Raw genomic sequence first — 26,975 nt, 5'->3', positions numbered from 1 at the left:
CATGGAACTGTCTCTTGAATATCATCCGGCTGGCTATAAAATTCTCCCAATGCATGAGGGAAAAAAACCCTGTCTTTCCTCACATCATAGTGTAACATTTATGCTTGCACACCTTCTCTCCAGTATCCTTTTGCCCTGAGTACCCGCCTACAGGTCTTTCTTAACCTCTGGCCGACTCTCTTCCGTCTTGTTGGGCTCTTTTTGGTAGGGGCTCAGCAGATGTAGCAGGTCGTTCAGGGCTTTTCTAATCTCAGCACCAAACTTACGGGCATCCTGGAAGGGAGACGCACAATAAAGAATGAGGAGATAAACGTGTCTGGGACGAAAAAATAATTAGCATTTTACAAAACTTAATTCTAAAAAAGGTCATCACATCTGCTCTCATCAATCTAAATAATAACAGAGATAAACTTCAAATCCAAACAACTTCCCAACCTCAGGGTAACAAAAAGCAGTGCTCGATGTGCTGTTATTGGCTCTCCAGTATTGATATCGATATCTGATCTATCCAGTATCAGTCAAATATCATACTTGCACACATCTCAAACATAAACTTACTACTTTCATTAAACTCACAGTTTCTGGACACGAGTGCTTGCACGCGATGTGGAAGGTCAAGTAATCTCCGAAAACTTGGTAGCTCACCCCATAACCCTCATCGGCAACCTGAAAGAGATACAGACAACATTTATCCCAATGGCTGCTAAATGAAAACAGAGCCACTTTCAAAGAAGAAGAACCTGTGTTGTATGTGCAAGAAATATAAATAAGAGTATTTGCTTATATACTTTAACTATGTCAAGCATGGGATGGTAGTTATTTCTCAAAACTCAAACTGTGTACGGCCATTAAGATGGGCTGTTTCCACTAGAAAGAGAGACTGAAAGTGTGTCCACTAATGTAAAAGCTAGCCATTAACTTAAAACGTTTAAGGACTTTGAGATTGAAGCACGGAGGGCAGCACTGACCGGTCCAAAGCCCCCTCCACAGGAGATGTACTCTGGGTGGTTGACAAGGTCAAACATCTTTAGCAGCTGGGCTGGAGTCTGACTGGTGGACAGCCGCCAAGGCTCAGACAGCACCTGAAATACCCACAAGAAGCCATCGCATCAGTTTGCTGAAGATGCTGCTCTAGTAAAGAGATAAATACTCATAATGAGATGGACTGTCTGATATAAATAAAGCAACAAACCTCTTTCAAGAAAGGAGACTCCACTCCGAGGTATTTGGACACCACATAGAGGCAAAAGAGGTGTCTGTCGATGCCAGCTCCAGTCATAGCCATGCGGTACAGATTCTGGTGCTTTTCTGACGCTGCGCGGAACAAACGCCTGCACACATCTGCTGCCTGGTGGAGAACGGCAAGAGCGGCATGACTGCTTGGCATAGCACACATTAACAATAGAGACTGTATGATTTATGCCAGGAAAATAGCAATTAGACATGATAATTTGTTTCCATGGTCTCACCTCTCCACACTCCAGCGCTTGGACGAAGGCACTGGACTCACTGGTACAGGAGCGAACAGTCTCGGTCCTGCCCTCCCTGAACAGACGGGTCATGGAGGCTTCGTACGTCAAACAGAACCTCTTCTGGTTCTGGAACATAAAAACAAAACTCACATGTAACAGATAATATTGACAATCCCAAATTACATGTGCAAATGTCCAAATTTAATGTAGTCAGATTTTCCTTCTTTTGAGCTGTCACATGTGCAGAGTACAGAGCCAAAACAACAGGCGGACTGCCTTGGTGTTGATCATGTAGGTGTATACACACACATATGTTCTACTTCAGAGGGAGGCTCACCCTGTAGTTGGCCAACTGAAGAGCCATCTGAATGAAGGCATCTGGACTGACTCGACACTTCTTGATCTTTTCTTTGCCAAAGTCTTGGAAGACAAAAACGTGGAAGTCCACATCGTCAGCCAGGGCCTGGGCCACCGCCAGAGACTGGGAGATCTGCTCCTCACACTGAGACAGACACATCCAAACAGTTAACATCAACAAGACTGAGATACCTAAAACCAAAAGATTTCAAAAGAATAAGCCATATTGCTTCCATATTGTTATAAATAATGAATCAGTTTTTACCACCCCTTGTTACATGTCACATGAACGTCTTTTCAATCCATGTGGTCTTTTTCACAATGAACAACAACCAAGTACTATGCATGGCAGTGTGTTTACAACTGAAACCATATGTTTTTTGCAAATACGCTTATTCGCTGTCTTGCTGAGTGTTATTGATTGATACCACTCTCATGTCTATACACCAAATATGAAGCTACAGTAGCTTAACTGGAGTGTTTTTGTCGCTGTGAGGTTGCCAGGCGACAAGTGGACAATCCAGAAAGTTACTGCACCCGACACAAAACAGTCCAGCACTGTGAAACCACAATTTTCTGTTTTTAGATTTCGGTTTATGCGTGATTAATCAAGCGAGATGTAACTCGTAAACAAATTGTACAGACGCTGGTATGGGTAACCGCCCACTGGCTTGACCTTCCTATTTAGCTCACAGACATTAATTAAAAAAATGTTGAACTATTTCTTTAAACATTGAAAGCAGTCTAGCAGTTCAAGGAAAAACAGTACATTTGCTTTTTTAGGTAATGATGGTAGTGATGAGTGATGACATCAGCATCAACCTGTGATGCTGTCAACTCTCACTGCGAAAGACAAAATTAAAATAAGATGTTTGCATGCTACAGTACCCATTTAAATTCAAATAATCTCATTGTGATCTTATAATTTCAGTTTGAGCTTAATGTGAGTTATGATGTGATGATGATTAGCTAAGGGAGTAAAGGAACTAAGGGAAATGTGTCAATGGATAACTAACTTCTGGAGGGATTTCCCAGTTCAGCTTCTGTGGTCGTGGCAGTGATGAGTCCACTTCTCCTTTGCAGTGACCCTCTGCATTGTAGCCAAGTTGGAAACATTCAGTGGCAAGGTTGTGCTGGAAACACAACAACAATTATAAGTATATGTATACACTCAGAACCAGATGATTACAGTGTGCAACCTACTTTACTGTCATGTTTCCTTACCTCCCATAAGTGTGATAACACTGGTGCATCAGCCCACGAGTGCTCACAGTTTAAGCCAGTTTTTCCATTCTTGTAGAAAACAACTGAGAAGGACTTGTCAAACCACCTGCACGACAACCAAGATAATGACTGAAGCATTACAACAATTCAACAACATAACATTAAAAATTAGTTAATATATAACATTACATGTTCACAAGACAGTGATCAGTTTAGTGTAAAATTACCTGTCAAAACATTTCCCATGCAACACGGATTTGGCGTAGCAATCTAAACTAGCTGCGGGGTCATCTCCCATCGTGCACTGCTCATCATCATCCAGGGTCACGAAGAAGGCGGCTTTCTCAATGCAGTCCAGAGAGCGTTTGTTGACCCCACTGCTGAAATACTTCGTCCTGGCTTTAGCCCATGGAATTCTGGGAGACATTTCAGAGGAAAATGACGACATTACATAAAGGATACAGTGTGCTGTACGGTCTGTGTGATTTAAGCACAGGCGGCTCGTCAAACTGACCTGTCTCCAGCGGTGAGGGCCCCGAGTTTGGCCTCTCCTGTGGAAGGAGGTGAAGGGTCATCCAGGATCCTCTGAATTTGGGATTCAATTTCCCTTGGTGACAGGAGTCTGCCTGCCTGGTACACCCTAAGACGAAAGTAGCGACCCCTGTGGTAAACTGCCACAAAGTCACTGTCCTGCCAATGCTGCAGCGTGTCTTCACACATAATAGAAAGAGGAAAAAAGAAAGTGTAAATATTTTGTTTCATTTAGTCAAAGGCATATCATGGAAACACAAATAAAGAGATGATGCACTTCATTCAGGGATTTATGTGTGCTCAGAATAAATGTCTCATTCTATCTTAACTTATTTTTATCTTCTATTTATTTTACTCTTTTAAATCCTATTTAAATGTGTCTTTTTACATTATCTTTTGATATTGCCCTGTGTTTCTTTTCTTAAAGCATTTTACGTCTTATGTAAAGCACTTTGAATCGCCTTGTTGTTGAAAGGTGCTATAAATAAACTTGTCTTGCTTTAGCTTTATTTAAAACCTCAGCATTTTGTCTGTCCTACAGGGGTTTTTTCTCACATTCATCTCATTCATTTAATTCAGTTTTTGTTGGGATTGCAGCACCTGCATCATGTCCTGTTGACAATAATTGTATAAAATGACAATAAAAATGTTGATAAATATGCTAAATAGTCAACAAATACAGTTGGTGGGTGCTCTTAAGTGAGGCTCTTGCACCCCCAATTTGCTCCACTGAAGTTACTCAAAGGCCACAAACAGAAGACAATATCTGCACTGGGCAGCTTCCAGGTAAAACATGTTTGAATATAAAAATTATTGGAAAACACAACTCTGTCGAATGAATAAAGTAAAAAAAACTTAACAAATGGAGGGATGAAGACATACTGTGGGAGGTACGCCTGAGTAAAAATCAGTGCTGCAATACTGGACGCAGGGACGCAATTTGTGTTTCTTTTCAATGACATGATGTTTTAATTTCAAATTCTTAAATTATACACAGTAAAAAAAATGTTAAGCACATTTCTACTGTTATTATATTGGTTTGACATTTATAGATCTAAAGCTAGGATTGGGCCAGTTGTGTAAAAACATAAATACTACCTGTTAGTATTCCAGGGATTCGACAAGTGTCAAACATCCGCTCAAACTGATAGGAACAGCAAGGAACCGCAGACCTCAACAACCACTGAGCAGGATAGAGAAGGAAGGGCCAGTACAGAAACACAGTAAGAGAGAGGAAGAGGGGAAACAAAAAGGAGGACAGGCAGAAGTGTGGGCAGAAGAAAATAGACAGTTAGAGACAGACCCTTTCCAGTAACCCAGACAGACCTGAGACGAGACCAGAAGGCAAGAGGAGACGGATGAGAGATGACAGGATGGGGCTGTACAGCAAACATATCATGACTCAGTGAATCACCACAGCATGCTTCAGAAGACCATACACACTCATACATACACACATACATACACATACACATACACATACACACACACACTTAAACTCAGAGGGTTCGGACACCTTCAGTATGCCTCATCATCTCTGAAGCAGTGGTGTGTGCATTGTTCACTAGGCTTTCTTGTTGAGGTTAACTGCTCATGTTCAGACAGTATCACGTATCATATATCAGCACTGTGTGAAACATCCCTTTGCCACAGTGTGTGTGTGTGTGTGTGTGTGTGTGTGTGTGTACATGTCAGTCTCTTTACCGGTCTCCTCTCCAGGAGTGCGTGTGGTGTTGAACATCCTCTCACACTGAGCAGCACACAGAGGTATGACAGTGCCTGGTATACGAGTCTGGGGAAACGGAGAGGAGAAGACGAAGGCAAGGGCATAGGGAGAAGGACAGAGGAGAGCAGTGGAGGAAACGCAGAGTCAAGCAAAAGAAGGGAGTTTGTTTTTTTTGTTTTTTTAAAGGAGTGAGAGGAAACGAGGGAGGTAAATAGAAAGAAATCAAGCAAGCGAAAGAGAGGTTGACAGGAGTACAAAAGGAAGGGGTGAGAGATGAACATGGTATGAGAACATGAGGGAAATGTCTTCTCATAAACATGAAAACTAAATAAACGAATGGAGACACACATGCTATCATATCACAGTCAAGACACACAAACACTGATGGATGGATGTTACTCACACAGTCAAAACACATACTGATGGTCTCATACAATTCTATGTTCTCTGATTATTTACCAGAACTTAATATTTTGAGGTTCCAGAAAGAAATATCCCAATGTCTCAAAATCTGAGACATTTGATTAACACATCGCCCGTTGCCATGGCAAAGAGACATGAATAATGAACGCCTCCGTGAATGTAGAGCAGCAAGGGTGGACTGGTGGCTAAACTCACAGGTTTAATCTCTTCTTTGTTGAGTTTGCGGCGGTAGAGGAAGAATGCATGAATGTGGTTGCCTGCCCTTGCCGCCTGGATGGGTGTGGGTGTCACACACAAGAAGTCCTGGGGAGAGAACGAACCGAGACCGGAAGTCAGGAGGAGGACCACAAAAAAAGATCCGTAAGTACACATGGGATTGCAGAATCAATGCAGTGAGTCCTTCCAGGAGGGTGTGCATGTAAGTTGTATGAATATAAACTTGAGTGTTGTTGACAATGAGCTTAAATTGTCGGTTAACTTTTCCAAAAACAACCTGTAAGGCCTGGTACAGTCACCATAGCAACATTAACATTGTTAGACTGGAAATGTCTTAGACCAAAAAGATACAAAGATTTTCATACCATTGCATAATAGTTACTGTTGACCATTATTGGGCTCCGTCCACGTAGATAGACATATTCCTCCCACCAGTCACTCACCTGAAAACACACACAGATACGAATCTTTGTGAGAAAGCTGATATGGCAGTCACATCACTTGCATATTCAGGGTGGATAAATAATTCAAGCCACAGAACCTCACAAAGATATACATTGTTAATAGAATTTTAAATTTCCTGCTTTGCTTTGGACATTTGAGTGACGTTTGAAGTAGCCACACTTAACCAGAGCATTGTGGTCAGCCACTTACGTAGTTGGCGGCCCAGAGAGCCTTGAGTTTGATGTACCACTGCAGGCGGTTACCGAGGCTGCTCTCAAACTCGGTGGCCAGCTTGGTCATGCGTTCATACTCATTGTCATCCATCAACGGACGCACTGATTCCAAGTACTAAACAAAAAGAGATGTGCAAAAACATTTAAAACACAATTCAACTGAATAATAATTAGCATCCTTCAGCAGAAATAAAATGACCAACAGGATTACATGGCCTCTACGTACAGAAGCAGTAAAAGTCTTCTACCATCACAACCAAATCTGAATCTGCGGATATAATACCAAATCTCTGGGTCCATACCATGCATTTTTATACATTTCTCAACTAGCTTGCAGCCAGATAAAAAAAACAATAAAGGAAATTTGGTGCAACAGGGGCAGAAAATGATGAATGTGAGAAAGTGATCCATCTGTTTCATGGTCAGCAATCAGCGTGTTGTCATTTCCTCTGCTTCCTATGACGTCTCACCCTCTTCACTGTGTCCTTGATGGCAGGCACCGGCAGGTTTGGCAACGAACCCTGGTAGCTGTAGAGCAGAGGCTTCCTGCCAGAAAAGATCCGCACCAGCGCCTGGCATAGAAACACAAGAAACACAAGCATTCAAAAAACAAACTAAATACTAAAGTGTGGACATACCCTAATTGTTTTTGGGTTTTATTTTTTCTTCAAGTCGTTTTGATAAAAATCAGACAGAAATCTACAAAAAAATAGGTGATTTTGCAGCAAAAATACTTTTTTTATCCATTTGTTGTTCAACTTACTGTCCATTTTCCTATTATTTATCTCTTCACTTTATATTACTGGAAATATTTTCTGAATTAGAGGACCTTATTCATTGTAGAAGTACAGTAAACTGTGTTTTCTTGTAGCATAAAACACGAACATTTTGTACTACTTTGCTACTCAAATCCCAAAAAACAATATGAAAATGCAACAAACACATATGGTGAGCTTTAGATTTAGATTACACTGTAGTAGCTGTATTTTTAACAGCAGCAGGGGACAGTGAACATTATGGTTAATTTACAGTAACAAGTGGAAAAGGTATGAACAACACTGACCACCCAGACTTTGGTGGTGGTGGACATCTTGGCGTGCTGCTCGAACATCCAGCGGTGGTAGGAGAGGAGCTGCTTGAGGCACAGGCGCATGGTGAAGATGAGCAAGAGCCATAGCATGGTGCTGAAGAGCACTGCTGACACCAACGTCCGGCACTGGGTACTCATAGACTGGCTGGGAACGGTGGGAGAAGATGGACAGATAGATAAAGGGGAAGGAGGGAGAAATAAGGACAGTGAGTGAAACATATAATAGAATAATAAAAAAAGAAATTGAAGGAAGATGAGGCCAGAAGCAAAGTAACCACACATAGGGATGGATGGGAAGAACAACAAATACTTTTATTTAGATTACAAAGAGATAGCTGTTTCACAATGGTAATATAAAGCTAGGAAATCTCAAATTAATTTGTTCCATTTGGGAAATATCCCTTCACTTTAAGACAAAAAGATATTACAGAAGACTATGAAAAAGGAAGAATGGGAAGGGGTAAGGCCTATTTAAACAAAACTATACATGTATACATACTGTACACACAATGTACAATCAGGAAAAGGGAACATTTCGTTTCTGCAGGGGTGTCTGGTGAGTCATCAGATTAATCATTAACTTTAACCATTTCATGGAGTCACAAGCTGTGTTACCTGACTGGCAGATGCTCCTGAATCTTGGCTATGAGTCCCATGGAGGGGTCGGAGCGAGTGTACATAGTAGCCAGGATTGCTATGACCACAAAAAGCCAGGAGGAAGGACTAGCAGGATATACCCCTGTTACCACACTGTTCTGTTAATGTGAGAGAAGAGAGATCGATTTTAAATCCCATTCTTCCTGTTTACAATCAGAGACAGACAGAGACATGCAGGCTGATAATTCAGTTATGATCAGATCAAGATAATACATGTCATGTTAACTGCATTTAGCTCAGTCTCAGATATTAACCTGGTTTACACAACTAATGACCAGGAATTTAACTGTTCATTTAAGCTGCAGCTACATGTCCGACTTGGTGTGAAATGCTTACACATCAAACATCACTTATTATCATTAGTCACATTGCTTCTGAAAATGAATGAGTCATGGAAGTGAGGATCGAACAAAGACAAGAGGATACCCACATGCAAAGAGTGATGTGAGTCATAATGCGTGCCATTCATTATTGATTTATGATGAAGTCCACACATGACTCACTGAGAGCAAGCTCTCTTTGTCAGATTACAGGGTTATACAAAACTAAATAAACTAAAACGCAACATTTCAAATTAAGGATTGTATACTATATAAAGGACAACAATTAAAAGACCATATTTGAAAAACTACAATTAAAACAATTCAGCCTGTGCCAATGATTCAATGATTGAGGTGAAAGTACAAGCAACTTAAGTGTTGTTTATTCTTGAGCAAACTAAAAACCTGGAAATTGAGAAGAATGAGCAGAAAATTAATGAAACCACTAAAACCATTATATGTACGGGCCAACAGAACAGAAGAGTCCTCAACATTTAACCAGTAATAACAAGGAGGAAGAGCCACATAATTGTGATTATTATAGACGGTTTTGGGACACATGCACAAGCATGAACAAAAAAAACAGACAACAAGCGTGAGATACCTTGAGTCTGACGATTCGCTTCTTCCAGGAGCGCACACCAGAGAGGTAGATCTCAGTGAGGGCCTGGTGGGACAGCCGCAGATCAATGCCATCCTGGGTGACGGTGAACTGGAAGGCCACCGCCTGGTGGGCTTCTGCCATGGCTACTGTGCACAATGAAAGTGACAGACAAGGAGACAGAGCAAAAGAGAGGAAAAAGAAACTGTCAGCTGTCAATTTAAATGGTCAGCCAACAACCTGAAGGCAAGAAGAAATGTGTGCGTCCCGCCTTTAAAGTGTCAAACCTCAAACAGCTTACGCAAGAGGTGAAAATGGAAATCATGCACAAATACTTACATTCTTAAGTGACTAACAATTGCTAACATTTGAAAGCAGCCTAGCCAATATGTACAAACAATCCTGTTTAAATACCTTGTGTATATTACTGGCAAAATAAACATACAGTATCAGCCTACAGTTAAACTGTCTTTCAGGTTTAACATGACTGTAAAATACCTAATATACGGCGCAAGGTTTGTACGCGTTCTCCTTAAATTCAGAAATAATGAACAGCATCATCTTTTGTAACAAAAGAAATAACATCAAAAAGATAATTGTTAGCTTGACAGACTGCTCAAGTAAAGGTATAGCCTAACTCTGACGCCTTCCACTGTCATGCTGTAGAGGAAGTCCTGCCAGCTCTTGGAGTTTGTGCTTAGAAACAATACACAATGGTTCTGATGAGACCTCGACATTCACATTTAGGTACACATGGGTAGAAACATCTCAACAGCTGCTTTTTATACCATGGAATGACCCACTTAATAGCAGGACAGTGAGGACTGCATGCAAGCTGTCAACAAGGAAAATAAACAAAAAGAACAAAGTAAACTGCCAACAGCAACATCCCTTAGGCTTTGAGAATTGTGATCACAATTCATATATGCGACTGCACTGCAGCAGCTGTGAAGGGACTTGCAGATGATTCATCAAACTAATGATGGATTGCAAAATGTGTGCGTGTATGCCTGGCAAAACAAATCCATCTTATGCATGAGCATTTTTTTAAGAGAAGCTCAAAAGAGACACATTATTTATGAGTCCTTGCAAATGCAAAGTCAGCTTGAAATGGATACAGTTTGATGGGAATGCGCTGACTGGCTGCTGATGTGATCGGGTATTTTTGTTTAAGGCAATAACTGCTTCTCTTCACAAAGAGAATTGATTTTCCTCCATAAATAGGCTATGGGTAATGCCCTGAGGTTTAGTCACTCTGACACTGGACTGCACCCCCATGGAGGCCACGTCTGCTCTTATTGTGTGTTTAAAAAAGGGCAAACACACACACACACACACACACATACACACACACACACATACAGACAGACAATTCCCTCATCGTCCCCAGGTCCCATTGAGGTTCTGCTCTTCAGGTCAGATCTGGCACATACAGTCGTGACTGTGCCAAGGACTAACAGCAGTACATTTCAGCCCCTTTCTTTCAGTGCCAACACAGACACAACACACCTGCTCAGATCAGTGCTGACTGCACGCACACCAAAGGAGCCACTTAAGAAACGCTGGTCCCGCTAAATTTCATTACCTATATCCCTTTGACTGGAAGAAATGTTGTGACAGCAGCTTAGTCTGTATTGACAGTGTGGTAATCCTTAGCATCTCTGCAACTTTGATTCCCAATTCACTGAGAGCTTAGGTCTTTACAGCTGTGTTATAAAAAAAGACTACCAGACAATGATGCAGCTTAACAATGATATTTTTGATAGGCTACAGAAATAGCATAATTTAATAGAGTAATTAATAAGGGGAATGGGCTATGAATAGAAATGTCTGTTCAAAGATGTTACAGTTTAAAGGGTTTTTACTTTTACTTACTACAACAACTTAACAACTTTGCATTTTGATCTCTAGAAAACTTCCAGACAGAAAGCAAGCGGATCAACAGTAGACAGTTGGTTCAGAGCAGGAAGAGAGGACAGAGCTAAGCAAGACCAGTATGTGTAAACTAGGTAAAAAGTAAACACCTCTGAGGCGTTTAGATCGCAGGAAAGGTATAAGCAAACTCAAACAAAATACAGAATGAATGGAAATTATTGTTTTGTGAGATACATTAAACAACCAAAAAAGTCTGTATATTTCTAAAATCTAAATCTGTATATTTTAGTAATAGTTGAAAAAATAAAAACAGACTAAATTACACATTTAAGTCTATCTTAAATCTTTAATTCTATTGTTTGACCCTAACCCAACTTTAGCCTCTTCATGATATGCACAATAAGTTTGTTTTGGGGCCTTTTGCCCACCAGAAACTGTTACAATGAAGAGTAACTGGAAAGTAAAGTAAAGAGTGAGGAGTTACATGAATTTCACACAGCAACAGATATATTCTCAGTGTTTCAGTAAGATCTGCCTTATCATAACTTCTCTTGACAAACCTTTTCCCACCAGTCTGCCTGACAAGGAAATAAGAGAAGATGCAAAATAAAGCTGTGTTACAGTACTACGCCCCATTACGGCAACGAGTGAAAATGTGATATTTACAGGTTACTTGAGGCAATCACATAATTCAAGACACAGAGATGCGAGAAACTAAATATTCTTGAATTTCAGTGAATCTTATTAGTCATTGAGAGCTGGATGTTGCAATTTCCTCCCAAATGTTGACTAAAAATCTGAGATACTTTTTTCGGGTTACCCAATATTCCATGGGCTCTTTTTGGTCGAAATCATGTAAACTTGTCCACCGGCCGTCATTTGGGCATGACATCCCCATCCCAGGTAGGACATTCCTTGTTCTTAAAACATGCTGTTCAGACTTTGCTGTGGAGCTCCCTATGTATGAATATCTAGTAAAGTCTTCTGTTAAATTCAAACTTTATGATACTTCAAGATCTGCTGAGCTTTTATCTGGTTTGCTGAAAAACTAACTTTGTTTTGGAGAGCTAAATATAAATGAATGTATAATGTACACTGGTATCTCAGCAGAGTCTAAGCTTACAGGAGTACCTTGTAGACCACTAATGTAGCTACTGTGTAAACTCTATAGAGAAACATTTGTAAAGCCATGCACTGCATCATTGACTATATAAAGGCATATATGATGGGACAACTCCCGAAATGCATGTCAACAAACGCAGCAAATAACGGTTAAGGTGACATTACAGCCTTGTCAGCCTGGTCTGAAACACTGGAGACCAGACAGGGGGGGGGGGGGGGGGGGGGTCATTATAGCTAGCTAACACTTACATTTTAGTAAAAACTAACGCCAAGAAACGTCCTGTTTGGTCGTGAACACAAAGCAATATATGAATCAGAAGTAGCAGTAATATTAATCATATTTACGTATTTAACTACCAACCGTATTATTATTATATCTGAAAGCGTCACACTAATGTTAGCTGTTATGCTACAATTATGGAGAATCAACTGATGGACGTTAGAGCTAGCTGACGTTTTAACTACAGCAAGTATGAAAATCAACGCTAGCTGCGGCTAGTGCTGGCTAGCCGAGCGCCCAGCCCATTATGTACGTTAGTCAGCTACACAGAAACGGCTGCTGATGGGGCTTCTCAACGGTCCTGGAAAGATGCGACTGTTTGTGTCTTCATTGCAACGCACTACAACGTTGTGAGAACCCTGTTAGCATACCTGTTGTTGCTGTTGTTGTTTACGGGGGCGAAATTTCAATGTAGAGCAGCAGAAACCGACTGTTAACTTCTGACGTCGACCAAGTGCCCGGTGTCTGTTGTATGGATGCTGTGGTATCAGTGGTCGGCCGCCCCCCTCTCGACTGAACAACTGTACTACAGATGCTCGCCTGGATGGAGCAGGTGATGCCTTCAGCGACTGTCGGAAATGTCGCAATCATGCAGTGGCAGTGAGTTCTCTAATGCCCGAGCTGTTACGTTTACGTGGTGGAGAGGTCGTGGTAAAAAAAATCTTTTTTTTCTTATTTTTTAAGTGACATTACTTAAAGTGTTTTAACGTGTGGCTGTCGTATATTTTGAATAAACTCATGAACGAATCCGTGGCGTAGCTTACCTTTATATATAATACTGAGATGATTAAGGCATTTCCAGTCCTAACAAAAAAAACAAAACATCCTCACTCAAAGTCCACTTACTAGATTTTTCAGGAGCTTTCAACTGCATCTCACGGTTTCCCTCAGCTCTTATGTTATGGTGAGTGGATGAAGTAATGTCATCTGGGTGACCATGAGATGAGCTCCATCCGCTGAGGAGAAGCCTGATATGCGATTGAAAGCTCTGAAAAACTAAATTTGCTGAAGAAAACCAGACCTTGAATAAAGGTCAAGAATTAACTTTCATGCAAATTTTTTTTAATTTTGCCACTTTTATCTTGTTTGATTTAGATTCATATTATTATTATTATTATTATTAAATTACTTGATATTATAGCAAATAATTCAAATAATATTCACACCTATAATGTAAAACAATCTAAAGCAATAACTTTTTTGGCATTAGGGCAGGGTAAAAGAAACAGCCACATAAAATGACCATTTTAACCCAGAAACTAAATAGACACACACATGAATTTAGGGTTTATTATTGTAACCATAACAATAAGGTGGATCTCTCTTTATTTTGACCATCACTTCAATCATAATTGTTCTTTTTATCACAGGCAATAGTTATAATAGTGCACTTTTTATATTTAAATTATGATACAGACATTTCTTTTTTTAAACACCTTATTCTACTGACCCTTATGAATGGAGAATAGTTTACAATCTTAGCCAGAGTTGGGTCAATGAAAGTGAAGGTGATGTGGTGATGAGAGTGTGTACGGACAGTGAGGCAAACAACTTTGTACAGTTTCTCTTGTGATGATGACTACACAACAGGTGAAGAGGCAGACAGACAGGTGAGAGGGACAAGGCATCAAAGCAAGAGATGAAGCCAATTAGCAAGCATTCAATGTGTGTGAGATAAATTACGTGCCTGTTAGGGTTTGGCTATGTTAAGTAATTTCATATTCCTGGGTCAGTCGAAATCTCTGTATGTAATCAGCTTAAAATGCATCGGCGGCAAAGTTTTCAGCTCACTCTCACTCCCCCGTCATCCACCCGTCTCACACAAAAAAAATCCATAGTTTCCAGAGATAAGCGTGATAAAAGAGATGTGAGATATAAACACAGGTCATCAGAGAAGTAAGATGACAGCAACTTGTCAGTACTGCAATCAAAGTCGTTCCTTTGCGTGGAAAGAAGCACTCAAAAAAGAGTGGTAATGAGAAATGAATAGAATAAGTTTCTTGAATTAGCTTGATATATTTTTGTTGGCAAGTCTAGTTCGTAAACGAATATATGACACAAGCACATGACCAAATAAATAAATACATAAATAAATAAATATAAATAAATAAATAGATGGACAGATAAGTGGACAAAACAAAACAAAAAAATGTCCATTGAAATAAACAGAGCTGTAGCATGTATCTCTCTGAAAACATTCTGCACTTTTGTTGCATATTGTGCTGTATGGAAGACTGGTGATGAACATCGACTAGTCTGATAGAGTGCTGGAGTAATACATGACTGTCCGAGTTGCTACGTCTGCTTGCAGAATGATGCGACTCTCAGGGATGCGCGTGGGTGCAGTGATGGACTACTTGGCTTGTTGGTGAACACTGAAGTGAGGAGCGTGGGGTTAGGAGACTCTTCGCTTGCTTCCCATTTTGAAGTCCTGTTCAACGAGGAATTGACATCGCAAGCCTTTTAAGTCCGGCATTATGAAAATGTCCAGTGATGAATTTCCTTTGTGTGTTTTTTTTTGTTTTATTTTGTTCTGAGTCAGTAGGTGAATACTATGGCAATAAGAGACAAGCTCGACGAGAAAGGGGGCTTCTGTTTGATCCGCGATCCAGGAACGCTCTTCTCATTCTGGGCACAAACAGCTGTGATGAGGTTCATGGAACTATTCACGCATAGTGTTTTTTTTTATTTTTTCATATAGTAATGTTCATATTTCTGTTCAAATCAAAAATACTTTTCTTCAGAGCAACAGGGGTCCAATGCGAAAATCTTAGATGCATTGTTTCATATTGTCTCTGAGTACAAAGAAAATACAAAAGAATCAAAACATTTAACTTTAAACGGATGCCTGCTAAAAAGCAACTGGTCAGCTTCCCCTTTCCAACATTGTAGAGTGTTTTCAGTTACTGCTATCACTGTGCTACTGACATCCGCAAAAGAAATACGTTAACATAAATAAAAACTAAATAAAAAAATATTTTTTTCACATTCACTTACTTAGCTTACTTTGTTGGTTTTCTTTACCTCAGGAGAAGACACTGCTGGAATTCCAGGATGTAGTTTCTCCTGAGAAAATCAGGACCTTTTGTTCAGCTCGTCACATCTCACTGAAGTGGTAGCAGGTTGCTAACTCTTAGGGTTCATCTGCTGAGATACATCTTTATTTCTTTCAGTGTGGACTGGTAATTGCATGTTGCTTGATAATGATATGAGCGCACTGGTTAATTTTAAGAGTAATCTTGAGAGCCATCACAAGGCTGTTATTTCTTTTTGGTGTCAGATACTGTATTACAATGATATGGTAGACTAGCCTATCTGATCATGTCAGCATCCTTTAGCAGGCTGATTTGCTAACTGGCATGCACATTAGCACTTCAAAATTCCTAGTTTGATCTGTGAAGCTGTATCTATGATGGATACCAAACTGCTCATTCACATATAATTTTTTTTTCATTAAAGGGTGATTCCTTAACACTTCTTTCTCATTTAAGGGTAGGAATCCTGGTGATCCAAAAGATCGAAAGAATGTCGAGTTGGAAAAAAGAAAAAAGCATGACGGGGAAAAGGCTCAATCCTCGCTATGGTCGAGAACCTTCAATAACGTAGTCAAGGAAGAATAGGAGTAGCTCATGGCGTGCAGGGATACTTGGAGATGAAGTTATACCGTCTTCTTTCCGGTGTCGTTTAGGCATCCTGCTGCATGGTCTCACTTTCTATCCTACGGTTGGGATTGGGTTCCATTGGAGGACAGCAGTCGGGTTCTCTCTTTTGCCGAGCCTCTGCGCTGCAGAACTCCCCCGCTGCCTCCTATGCCTCCGCCATCTGCTCGGTCGCCCCACTCGCACCTGTCGCCCCCACCCTCGGAGCGCCTCGAGTTTTGGCGGGTGGGGGTCCCGTGGGGCCGGCCATTCTTCTCATCTGGGAAGGGATCAGGAGACGAGGACAGGAAAGTCACTTTTAACGTATACATACAGTGTAGGTGATGGGAGCCTATGATCTTTCAAGACCATTCTTAGCAAGAGTCGTGTTAATTTAAAAGAAACAAAAGTGTTCATTTGCAAATATGTAAGAGAAACACACATAAAAAAGTTAATCATCTCATCAACTGCTCCTGTGCGTACCTAGATGAATAAAGTCAAAGGGGTGAAGCTTTCATTTTTTTACTCTCGTGTGTGTATGTGTATAAGCAGTCTCACCAGATAGGGCTTGCACCATGGGTTGATCATGGGAGCTGAGAAGCTGAGCTTGAATCGTTTCCACCACTCGTCTGAACCTGCGACTCGGACCTGGAGATGCACCAAGACACAAACATGTAACTTGGGCTAGGTATCCCTCTAAAAATAATGATATACATTGCCAGTATTACTTGAGTTTCAGTACCAAAACCACAACTATACTATCTTCAGACCACGTTTTGCTGTGTAAAGCGCGGGAGCCAAAAATGGCCGTGCTTGTAGGGTTAAATCAGTTACTGCAGTTGCCAAGAAATCATATATGCATGCTGGCATGGCACTCCTGATCTCTGATAAACATATATAAGTTGGCTAATGAAAGGAAACGACTGTTTGTTTTCTCGTGATAATGGGTTGATTCTCTCGTTATCTTGAGATAACAAAGCTCAAACAATTATTGCAAGACCGGCTGTTCTCTGCCTCCATATAAAAGATATTTTTTCCACAAACATTTGGTAAAATTGGCCAAACTTCTCAGATGCATCAGTGCACAATGTCTACACAAAATACAGCCTTAAAATAAAGTATTAAAAGAAACAAAATTCTGAAAATGTTTGAATTTCAAGGAATAAGCCAACATTTTAGGAAGTGCGCTTATTACCTTTCTGGAGGAGAGTTATATATCTATTTATATATTTTATATATATATTTATATTCATTCAATTAAATATAAGGCAAAGAGACAGGATGAAACAGCTAGCCTGGCTCTCTCCAACAGTAACACATTACATATATTGGTATCAGTCCTCTTATATAGCTCTCCACCAGAAAGCATTTAAGCATATTTCCCACAACATGAAACTTGTTTTAAGTAGGTACAACCAAAACTACATCCAAAAATGTTAATATTTATGAAGTTGAACTGAAAGGGTTAAATGCCCACTGCACTTGCCTGATATGAGGGTGAACGTCACGCTGTAGATTCCTGTCTCCCTCCTGCCCTCCCTCTCGGTCCTCTCCCTGTCCCGCTCTCTCTCGCCCTCGGAGAAAGCAATGTCCACCTGGAACTTGACGGGCTTCTGGAAGACGGAGGGGCCGCCGGAGGACTTGTACTCGGCCCGAAAGCTGGTCTGGGAGAGGACGCTGTGACTGAGCGACGGGATCTGCGTGGTGGGGAGAAAGAGAAGAAGCAGAGAGACCGACAGACTTACGAGGCGGGAGAGGTACGGGGGCCAACGTGAGTATAGGGAGACAAAGGGTGAGGGTGAGGAAAAGAGAGAAAGAGTGAGCCATTGGTGAAAGCAAAGTGATCCATCAACGTGCCATGAGTGAGCAAGATTGAAATAAAGAGAAAACTGAAATAATGAAAGAAATGAAGTGCGTACAGTATGAGAGTGTGTGTGAAGTCCTTACAGCTTTGCCAGTGAGAGCCATGCTTTCTACACACAAGCTTTGACAGTGAGAGGCATGAAAGACAGACCACATCAGATACTCACAGACAGGAAAGCGTGGACAATGTCGGCTTTGACAGAGCTCAGAGGTTTGTCTCTGATCACCACAAATATCTGCTCCTCTTTCTCCAAGCCGATGAAGTTCCCAAACCACGACTTCTTAGCCAGCCTGGTAGCCAGACAAAAACAAAATACAGTCTGAGAATATACAGAGCCATAGAAAACATCCAAGAGCACAAACACACAACTTTCTCATTTCTCCCCAGGAGTGCGACTTACTCAGGGCTGGATTCTGGTGTTAGACTGGACATGTCTTCTGATGTGGGAACTGAAAGAGACAAATCACTCTTAAAATTCTGGAAGCCAGAGGGAAAAAAATAATCCATTGCCATTATAGAGGTCTGGAATAGTGTATTCTGAAACAGAAAATGAATGTTTTACCAGTGTAAGAAAGGAGGAAACCTTTTGAAACTGATGACCTACTTAAGTCTACTTGTTCCATACCTGAACAGATACTGGTGCATCTGTAAAAGCACGACATAAGTCCCACAAAACTCACCCTGCAGTTTACGGCGATGGAAACGGGGTGAGCCCAAAAGGTTGTTCTTGAAAGAATTGAGGCGAGTCCTCCAGTGGGCAGAGCTGCTAGCCGCCATGCCGCTTCCCCCTCCTGGGCTGGAGGGCGGGGTCAGAGACAGCGACCCCACCCCTCCCCCTCCCTCCGCCCGCGACGAGGACGAGGATGAGGAAGAGGAGGGCGGGGTGGAGGAGGGGTGGTGAGGGTGGTGGACAGGGGTACCCAAGGGTGTGGGCAACGGAGAGCCCTGGGGAGTGACCTGCGGCACAGAGTGGGCAGAGTTTGGGTAGAAGCTCTTAGTCACTGACTTTAGGACAGAGGACGAGGGGAAGAAGAAACGGGGGATGGGTGACAGGAGCGGAGAAGGGGAGGGTGAGCGGGAGGATGGGTTGTGCAGAGGCAGGGATTTGATGGGCTGCAGATGGGGTCGGTCGGCAGGTCCCTTGGTGGGCAGGGTCTGGGTCTTTGGGTTTGGGGGAGCTTTGGGCTTGTCGTGAGCCCGTGCTGAGCGAGGAGTGGTGACGCTTCCCTGCTTGGGCTCCTTTGTGAGGGGGGTAGCGGTGGCAGAGGTGACGTCTGATTGGCTGAAAGTGAAGACGGGGCTCTGATAGGACTGGGGAGTGGGTTTGTGGGGTGGGAGAGATGGATAACAAGAAAGAGAGGGGATGGAACATGGAGAAAGGATGGAAATGAATATCATGCTTCATGACAAGAAAGAGTGCATCTTGAGAGTCGTGAAAGTGTCAAATGTGATAGTACCAGTGCTGACTATAAAAGCTTTCATTAGTATCTTATGTGAGTGAGGGTTTAGTGACAGTCGTGGCAGTGACAGGGTTAAGAATGCAGTGAAGGTGTTACTGTGCAGTAATTTCTGGTTTATTCATTTACCATCTATGGATGATTTTAATACAGTTTGGAACACGAGGAAACCAGGAAAGCAAACTATCCCATAAACCAAAATAAATCATCAAATTTGAAGGTTCCATGTTCATTTTCTTGACAACTGTGCATACAACTAGTCCATGCATGGTGAGGAAGAGAAGTGACATGAAGACAGAAGAACAATGCCACGCAAACCTCCTCCTGCTGGGTGAGAGATTTAATCTGAGGAACTGGTGTTGTGATAATGTGTAAAAGAGATTGATAAATGGATATTTTAGGGGGTTGTGAAGTGTGGCTACATTTTTTAAAAGTAAAAGTTTAATGCAGGTGTGGGCAAAAATACTGTTGCGATAATCATCACAGCATGCCGATATTAATAGTTTACTATATAAACACATGTTCATACAGTTGTGTCTAATGGTTTTTATGGTTAAAAATTCTAGGACAGATATTAGTAAAAATGTAACTTTCTGTCATTTAACCTTAAGAACTGTGAACCAAAATATGTTGATGTGGGAATATTGTCACGAAACCTATGAAAGGATGATAACTAATAATACTGAATTATTGCCCAGTCCAAGCTTATTGTCAGAAATCTGTCTTAAAACAATAATCAGGTGGCCATATGAACACTGAAACAGTTTTTGCTTGCTGTAATCATTCCTCCTGTTCATAATGGCTGGTAAGAGATCCCTTCCTAATGTGCTTTCAATCTAAGTGATGGGGGACAAAATCCACAGTGCTGGTCTGTGTAAAAATGCTTCCTAAAGTTTATCTTACGCTAATTAGTAATTCCTTCTTTGTTTCCCTGGGCAGTGTTTCCTTGCTGAGCTGCAGTAGAGTGATAGTAACACAAGGAGGAAATAAAGACTAACTGCAGAGGCGCATTAGGAAGGGATCTTTTAATGGCCAGTATAAACTGAGGAATAATTACAGCAAGCAAAAACAGTTTCAAGGCTCATTTGGGCACCGGACTGTTGTTTTAAGACTCTCTTAAACTGTGAACCTATCCTTTAACTGTAGAGCTACTACCTGACAAGGGGGAATTAAATAATACAAACTAATTCAATATTTTATAATGCAAGCTTGTATCATGTTCAAAGACAGTGCAGGTAATCAAAGCAGCAGCAGTTATGTGTGTGTGCAGTTTGTTAAAGTTGGCCAGCAGGCCCTTACCCGGGGACTGCTGAGAGGGCTGGAGGACAGACCAGTTGATGCTCCACTGACGGAGCGAGACCTGACAAAGAGATCAAAGGTCAAAAAAGTATAACCAACAATAAACTGTGCGAGACTGAATGCATTCTTGGTATGCAACGATTACTGTATATGTGTAAGCATAATATACTGTACCTCTGGCTGTGTGCAGCTGTGTCCAGGGCCCTGCGAGGTGGGGTAGGAGACCCCTGTTCAGTAACACTCAGCACCTCCAGGCTTTTCCTCTCAGGGCGGCAGCGGCCGTGGCGCGTCAGCATAGGAGAGTCGACGCGCTTTCGAGGAGGGTCTGCTGAAGAACGCCAGCATCAAGTTAACACAGAATTTACCAACATCAATTTTAGCAGCTTAAAGCATAAGCTTTAAAAGCTGCATTTTTTATATAACATTACATGATACGTTGTGCAACTGCCATAAAGAAATAAGACCACTCTCAAAAAGATGTTTTGTATCTTAACATGACAGTGGTATGGTTAAAGTGTTTCTCAAAATAAAAAACAAAGTTCTGAAAAATCCTACTGCCTCCTGTATTAAGAGATGTTGCAGCATCTTCACCATCCCGCTCCCTGTTGTCACTATGCATTTATTTTCTCTTTTGCACTTCTGAAAAGTATGATTATATTGAAAGTGATTTTTCCACAGGCCTTATGCTCACTGCACCATCTGTGACTGTGATAAACTTAGCTTCATTTGTACTGGCAGAAGAGCTGCCCTCTCCCAGTTTTGCTCAATAGAGAAATCTTGCAGATGTCCTGCGAAGTCGGGTTTGAACATCGTAAAAGACAATTAAGACAAGAGTTTTTTTGCCCACAATGCCATATTGCTTTATGTTTTATTGCTAAGAGTGGAGATCACAGTAACTGAAACTGTAACTAGCTATTAGTGCAAAATATTTCATTCCAAACTTAATAATGTTTAAAACTCAAATAATCCCAAATTCATTGGCAGAGGTAATGAGTATATGTGTATGGCCAGACTCACAGACTGTAGCTCAACTACTTCTCAGAAACTGAGGCTGAGAAAAGCAGCTCCCTCCCTTGAGTGGATCCCTCCTGCCCCCTAGTGACTGACCTACGTCATTGCGTGGAGGCAAGTCCTCATCCTCATAGCTGGGGTAGCGCTCTTTCCTGTCCAGCAGTAGGTAATAGATCATCTTCTCCTGGTTTTCTCTAAGACAAACAGAGACAAAGAAAGAAACTTATTGGATGAAATGTTAAAATGCGGAAAGAATGATATAGAAAGGAGCTATATGTCATTATTGAGTAGGTAACCCTGCTAAAAAATCGGTGTCGAAAAAATGTGCAGGCTGTGGCAAGTGAACGCACCACACAGCCAGGAGACTGGCTTTAAACAGGGTTCTGTCTTAGAGTGACAAAGCACTCAATATCCTTTTGTTGTGATAAACCAGGTTTTTTTACTTTAAAGCTGACAAGGAGCATCTGATTGCACCATTACTTTAATATTTGTGAGGCTGCATCATGTTTTTTTTGGGCAGGACATGAAAGCCAATTGTCACGGGCCTTATCCTTTAGAGGATCTAGTGCCTGAATTTGGACACAGCTTCAGTCTATCCACCATCTTGCATGCTTAAACCCTGTGGCAACATAACACAGAACAGGAGTTTCACATGGCATGATGGAGAGGACACCATATCCCCTCTCCCCTTTCAGACAGCACTCAAAATGTCTGTCCACAATACACAGAGGTCAATAAAAATCAGATGCAGAAACTCATTAAGTAAACGAAGTAACCAGAATCATAGTAACTCCTGTACACAATCCAAGACATAAGTCCTGAAATGAATACTACCTTTGTGCAATTTATCATTTTTAATTTTTAATTGTAAGTAAGTTAGTAGTGTGTTTATTGCATGGCTATTGCGTTGCATTATGTTTCGATTTTCCTGCTCACTCAGTTTAGAATCAAGTACTGACGAACATAGTCATGTTTAGAGTTGGAAAAATACTTACTCTTCACATTGCAAATCACGTGTGAGCTTGCCTCGGTCTCGGAAACAACCCAGCGAGTGCATGCTGTCCAACACATCTGGGTCCAGCTCAGTCAGGGACAAGATTCGCCTCACACACACTCGCCTGGGAGGAGGCTGCTCAGGACACGGCTCATTACGACCACCCCTGGGAGCCACAAACACACACATGTAACACACAATGACACAGATATAATATACATGATTAAATTTAATGCAACGTCACTTTAAATGAGTATTTCATTTGACAGTCAAGTATGTAAAAATGAACGTATACTCACAGATACCAGGCGTGTTTCTGGATGGCCTCTAGCTGTAAGGGGCAACAGGGCAGATGGGGCCATTAGTTTCTACAGTCTGCTAACAGCCAGATGGCCACAGAGCTGTACTGGGTAAACAGTTCACACCAGATACCCTTTTTACATGCACAAAAGACACCTCACCAGTTCTGAATATTGTCTATTGAAATAATTTGCAACGTTGCAATGTTTATTGTTTTTGAGAATATGACAGAAAATCATGCATCCCTAAGTGTGCTGGATAAATGTTATAGAACCAGTTTGTTGCTGGTAGTGAACACTGAAAATCCTGGTGTGAATGCACATATGATAATTAAAATGCAGATCCAGCAACAAAGAGCTAAATCAAAGATAAGCAGGCAAATCTAAAAATGATTAATATCAATGACAGCAGTCCAGTGAAGCTGCTCTCTTCAATCCAAAAGGAAGGAAGGAGAGGTGATCCCAATTCAAAACACAGGTGTAAATCTGACTAAATTATCTCTGGACACAGTCACAGTGAGACTTGTATTCATTCCAGATGTTTGGGCGCCATTCAAACCCCCTGTGTATGAGCACAGTCTCGTACCGTGAGCCTCTTCTCAGGGTTGACCTCAATCATGCCCTTGAGCAGGGACTGGCAGTCCGGGGGAATGAAGTGGGGCATGTGGAACACCCCGCTCTTCACCTTCTCCAGGAGCTGCCGTAAATTGTCATGGTCAAAAGGTAGGGCCCCCTGCAGGAGAAAAAGAGGAGAAAGAAAGGAAAGGCAGATGTGATCAAATAAACTTGACAAAAGAGGGGAGTAAGTAAGAACTGCAAACGCATGCGGTGGACTCAACTGTATTGTGGAAACAGGAGTAAAAGACTTACCACCAGTAGAGCAAAAAGGATGACCCCACAGCTCCACACATCTGCTCTCCGCCCATCATATTTCTCCCCCTGCCAAAGACAGAAGCCCCATGAGTTCCTCACTAACAAATGAGCCACATTCATTGATAAATTCACTAGAAGATAATATGAGATAATTACTCAAGATAATTTCAGCTCATTTAAGGCTTATCCAAGACTATGTAATGTCTTTCAAAAGAAATCTCTGTCAAAAGAAACACGGTAATACATTATAATCCAGCACTTAGTCAATCTCAGTTCAAAACACAGTGAAACCAGCTTTTCATTGATAAAACTGGATAATCTTCTTGTACGCTGAGTGCCATAAAGAAGAAGCCTTCATAAAAGCAGCCCAAGTGACAGACTTCTTATTCCATTAAGGCTTTTATGACTTTGAAACAATTGGTGATGTCTTTGTGTTTAGCTCATGTGTTTGCCACTAAATGAATAATTTATTAACAAAATTTATTATTACAGGTACCAACATTAGAGGAGGACACTGTGCCAAAGCAGAACACGTACCCGTATGACTTCAGGACACGCGTAATGTGGTGATCTAAAGTGAAAGAGAAATGTGTTACAAGCAACATTACTATGCTTACAATTCTGAACAAATGGGCAGTAATACTGGTAACAGTAAAACTAAAGAATACACTCTGTAAGTGTTGATGTGTTGTCTTTAGCTTCTGTGGCAACTACTACACTTTTTATCGTGAAGAAAATACGATGTAATATACATAGATTCACATTGCGAGTTCCTGAAATACAAAACATGACCCTCTTTTTTTGTGTACACATTATTTATGAGCACACTCGCAGAGGAGGTACTCACCCACAGCTGGTCTCTAACAGACTGTCTCCCACCTGTAGGGAGGCCATGCCAAAGTCAGCAATGCGGATGTTGTTCTTTTCATCCAGGAGCAAGTTCTCAGGCTTCAGGTCTCTGTGACTGCACAAACACAACAGATGCTATTAGTCTGCTTGTGCTTATTATGGCTTTTCATCTTAACTGTGACTGCGTGAGTTTGAAAAAGTGGATTTAATGTTGGTTCATGCTACAGAATCACAGGTTTGTCCACTCATTTATTGCTTGATACACTGTTACAAAATGTGTCATTTGTTTAAAAGAAAGGAAGGAAGAATTATCTATTTAAGACACATTTTTGATGTTACTGAGGCAGCAGGAATTCATTTTGCCACAACACATCAAAATGGCATTGATTCTTTATTGTTTAAAGAGAGGGCTATAAATTGAACAGTGGAGCCAATGGCTTATTTCTTTCAGACCAAAGGCCTCCAAAGAGCTTAGTAAGTTAGCAGAGGAACCCAAACCACAACCCCACACATGACCCAGACCCTAATTCAAGAACCACTGCTCTATGCAAACACCAACCAGATGGAATGACTGTGGCAGAAATCCAAAGCAGAGATGATCTGCCTGAAGAACTTCCTGGCCTCTTTCGGAGTCAGCCGGCCCTTCTTCACCAGGTAGTCAAACAACTCTCCCCCTGACACATGCTCCAACACCAGGTACCTGTCCACATACGGGGACAACAGTGTGATTTAATACCTTCATCTATAAGAGACAGGAGGGACAAACGGAAAAAAAATCAGAAAAACAATAAATCCAACCTCAGACACTTAAACTGTTACATACTTTACTATTTATGATGTTGGATTCTAGGACCACAATATCCAGATGAAATCTTGTCATTTATCTTTTTTTATGTACTCACTTTCAGCCAACCTGCCTGTCTACTCCACCAGCTGTTTTATAACAGTGTTACAGCATTTTGGGGAGTATTTTTCCTCAAGATAGATGAAAAGTAAAGTTTTCTGAGTAAGTGTAGGAGACGAAGGAAAAGTGAGAATTAGATTGATCAGAGTAGATTAATGTAGTTCTTCCCATCCCACTCCAAAGTTCAGTATTCAACAGCAAAAAGAAGCACACAGACTGTACTGAGCTAAATTGTGAGGCTATTTTGAATGCAGAGGGGACTCACAGATATTTATTATTCTCGTAAACATCATGCAGCTTCAACACATGCGGATGCTCAATCAGTTTCAGAATGGCAATCTCCCTCTCAACCTGGTTAGAGAGAAGAGACACGTATAAAGAGAAAGAGAATTAAATTTTTGAAGCAAGAGAGCAGAGGTTAATTAATCAACTAATACAGATGCTTAATATAGAAAATATGGAGCGGTTTGCGTACAGCATAACACACCTTGCTGTATACAAAATTAGCATTGTTATCGTCACTGTGAGCAACAGCGTCATACTGTACCTTCATCAGGACTGACTCAGACAGCTTCTCTCTGTTGACTATTTTGATGGCTACCTTCTGACCCGTAATACAATGGACGCCGAGCTTGACCAGTCCTGAGAGACAGAATGAAAGAGATGAGATAACAATAAGAGGCAGACATGTATGAGGTATAGAAAGAGACATCATAGACAGTATTTAATTCTACATAAAATAGTAGTTTTAAATCCATTCTCACATTTCAAGAACTTTTTCTCATTTTATACTCAAAATCAGTTTGGTGTACTCACCTGTCTGTCCCTTCCCCAGTGTTTTTTCCAGTCGGTAGGGCCCAACATATTGAGCTGACTGACTTAGAGACAGTTCCTTACTCATACTGCTCTTACTGGAGGCTAATATACTACTACTACTACTACTACTACTACCACTACCACTACTACTACTACTGCACTGTGGTTATTGCAATTACTGTGATATTATACAGCTTATACAGAAGTTTCCGTGGGATACAAGATGGTGCTCAACTTAGAAGAAGGACTACCTTTTTATGTCAGTGCTAACACCGCTACTCTGAAGTTAACTGGGTGAACGTGTAAAAAAAATCAGTCAAACTGGTGCTGATTTACAACATCTGGATGATAAAATGAGCATTCTTCATCTAAATCTGGTTAATAAACATAGCTAAATACT

The 26,975-nt window shown here is 41.2% G+C and overlaps 2 protein-coding genes across 2 annotated transcripts; both read right to left on the bottom strand.

Moving 5' to 3' along the window:
* Positions 1 to 147: 147 nt before the first annotated feature.
* Positions 148 to 13,009, bottom strand: LOC139303151 (carnitine O-palmitoyltransferase 1, liver isoform-like). Its single transcript, XM_070926874.1, has 19 exons — positions 12,943 to 13,009; positions 9,298 to 9,440; positions 8,332 to 8,471; positions 7,690 to 7,861; positions 7,097 to 7,198; positions 6,604 to 6,741; positions 6,315 to 6,392; positions 5,929 to 6,036; positions 5,289 to 5,376; positions 3,568 to 3,763; positions 3,281 to 3,469; positions 3,054 to 3,159; positions 2,846 to 2,962; positions 1,810 to 1,974; positions 1,470 to 1,598; positions 1,193 to 1,348; positions 969 to 1,082; positions 577 to 666; positions 148 to 273 (listed from the first exon to the last, which is right to left on the bottom strand). Exons 2-19 carry the CDS (start codon positions 9,436 to 9,438, stop codon positions 148 to 150), a joined length of 2,355 nt encoding a protein of 784 aa, XP_070782975.1. The 5' UTR covers positions 9,439 to 9,440; positions 12,943 to 13,009.
* A 3,280-nt stretch (positions 13,010 to 16,289) lies between these two features.
* Positions 16,290 to 26,660, bottom strand: LOC139303122 (serine/threonine-protein kinase BRSK2-like). Its single transcript, XM_070926842.1, has 19 exons — positions 26,576 to 26,660; positions 26,307 to 26,401; positions 26,025 to 26,110; positions 25,415 to 25,555; positions 24,854 to 24,970; positions 24,544 to 24,577; positions 24,004 to 24,072; positions 23,720 to 23,866; positions 23,134 to 23,165; positions 22,836 to 23,000; positions 21,937 to 22,034; positions 21,004 to 21,157; positions 20,830 to 20,890; positions 18,754 to 19,384; positions 18,474 to 18,522; positions 18,240 to 18,363; positions 17,696 to 17,906; positions 16,768 to 16,857; positions 16,290 to 16,525 (listed from the first exon to the last, which is right to left on the bottom strand). The coding sequence occupies exons 1-19, from the start codon at positions 26,658 to 26,660 to the stop codon at positions 16,290 to 16,292; spliced, it is 2,625 nt and encodes an 874-aa protein (XP_070782943.1).
* Between the last annotated feature and the right edge of the window lie 315 nt (positions 26,661 to 26,975).

The sequence above is a fragment of the Enoplosus armatus genome, chromosome 20 (assembly GCF_043641665.1).
Source record: "Enoplosus armatus isolate fEnoArm2 chromosome 20, fEnoArm2.hap1, whole genome shotgun sequence".
Lineage (NCBI taxonomy): Eukaryota > Metazoa > Chordata > Actinopteri > Centrarchiformes > Enoplosidae > Enoplosus > Enoplosus armatus.
This window is presented reverse-complemented; position numbering and strand designations above follow the sequence as displayed.

Bases quoted from the DNA above. Each gene is read 5' to 3' on its own strand.
- LOC139303122 (XM_070926842.1), bottom strand. From the start codon at position 26,660: ATGAGTAAGGAACTGTCTCTAAGTCAGTCAGCTCAATATGTTGGGCCC. The intron at 18,523-18,753 runs GTGAGTTTTGTG...TGTCTCTTTCAG, and splicing joins CCATCGCCGTAAACTGCAGG to TTCCCACATCAGAAGACATG. The intron at 17,907-18,239 runs GTGAGTATCTGA...CCCACCACGCAG, and splicing joins TTGTCCACGCTTTCCTGTCT to ATCCCGTCGCTCAGTCACAG.
- LOC139303151 (XM_070926874.1), bottom strand. From the start codon at position 9,438: ATGGCAGAAGCCCACCAGGCGGTGGCCTTCCAGTTCACCGTCACCCAG. The intron at 8,472-9,297 runs GTATCTCACGCT...TCACATTAACAG, and splicing joins AGCGAATCGTCAGACTCAAG to AACAGTGTGGTAACAGGGGT. The intron at 667-968 runs GTCAGTGCTGCC...TATCTCTTTCAG, and splicing joins GTGGAGGGGGCTTTGGACCG to GTTGCCGATGAGGGTTATGG.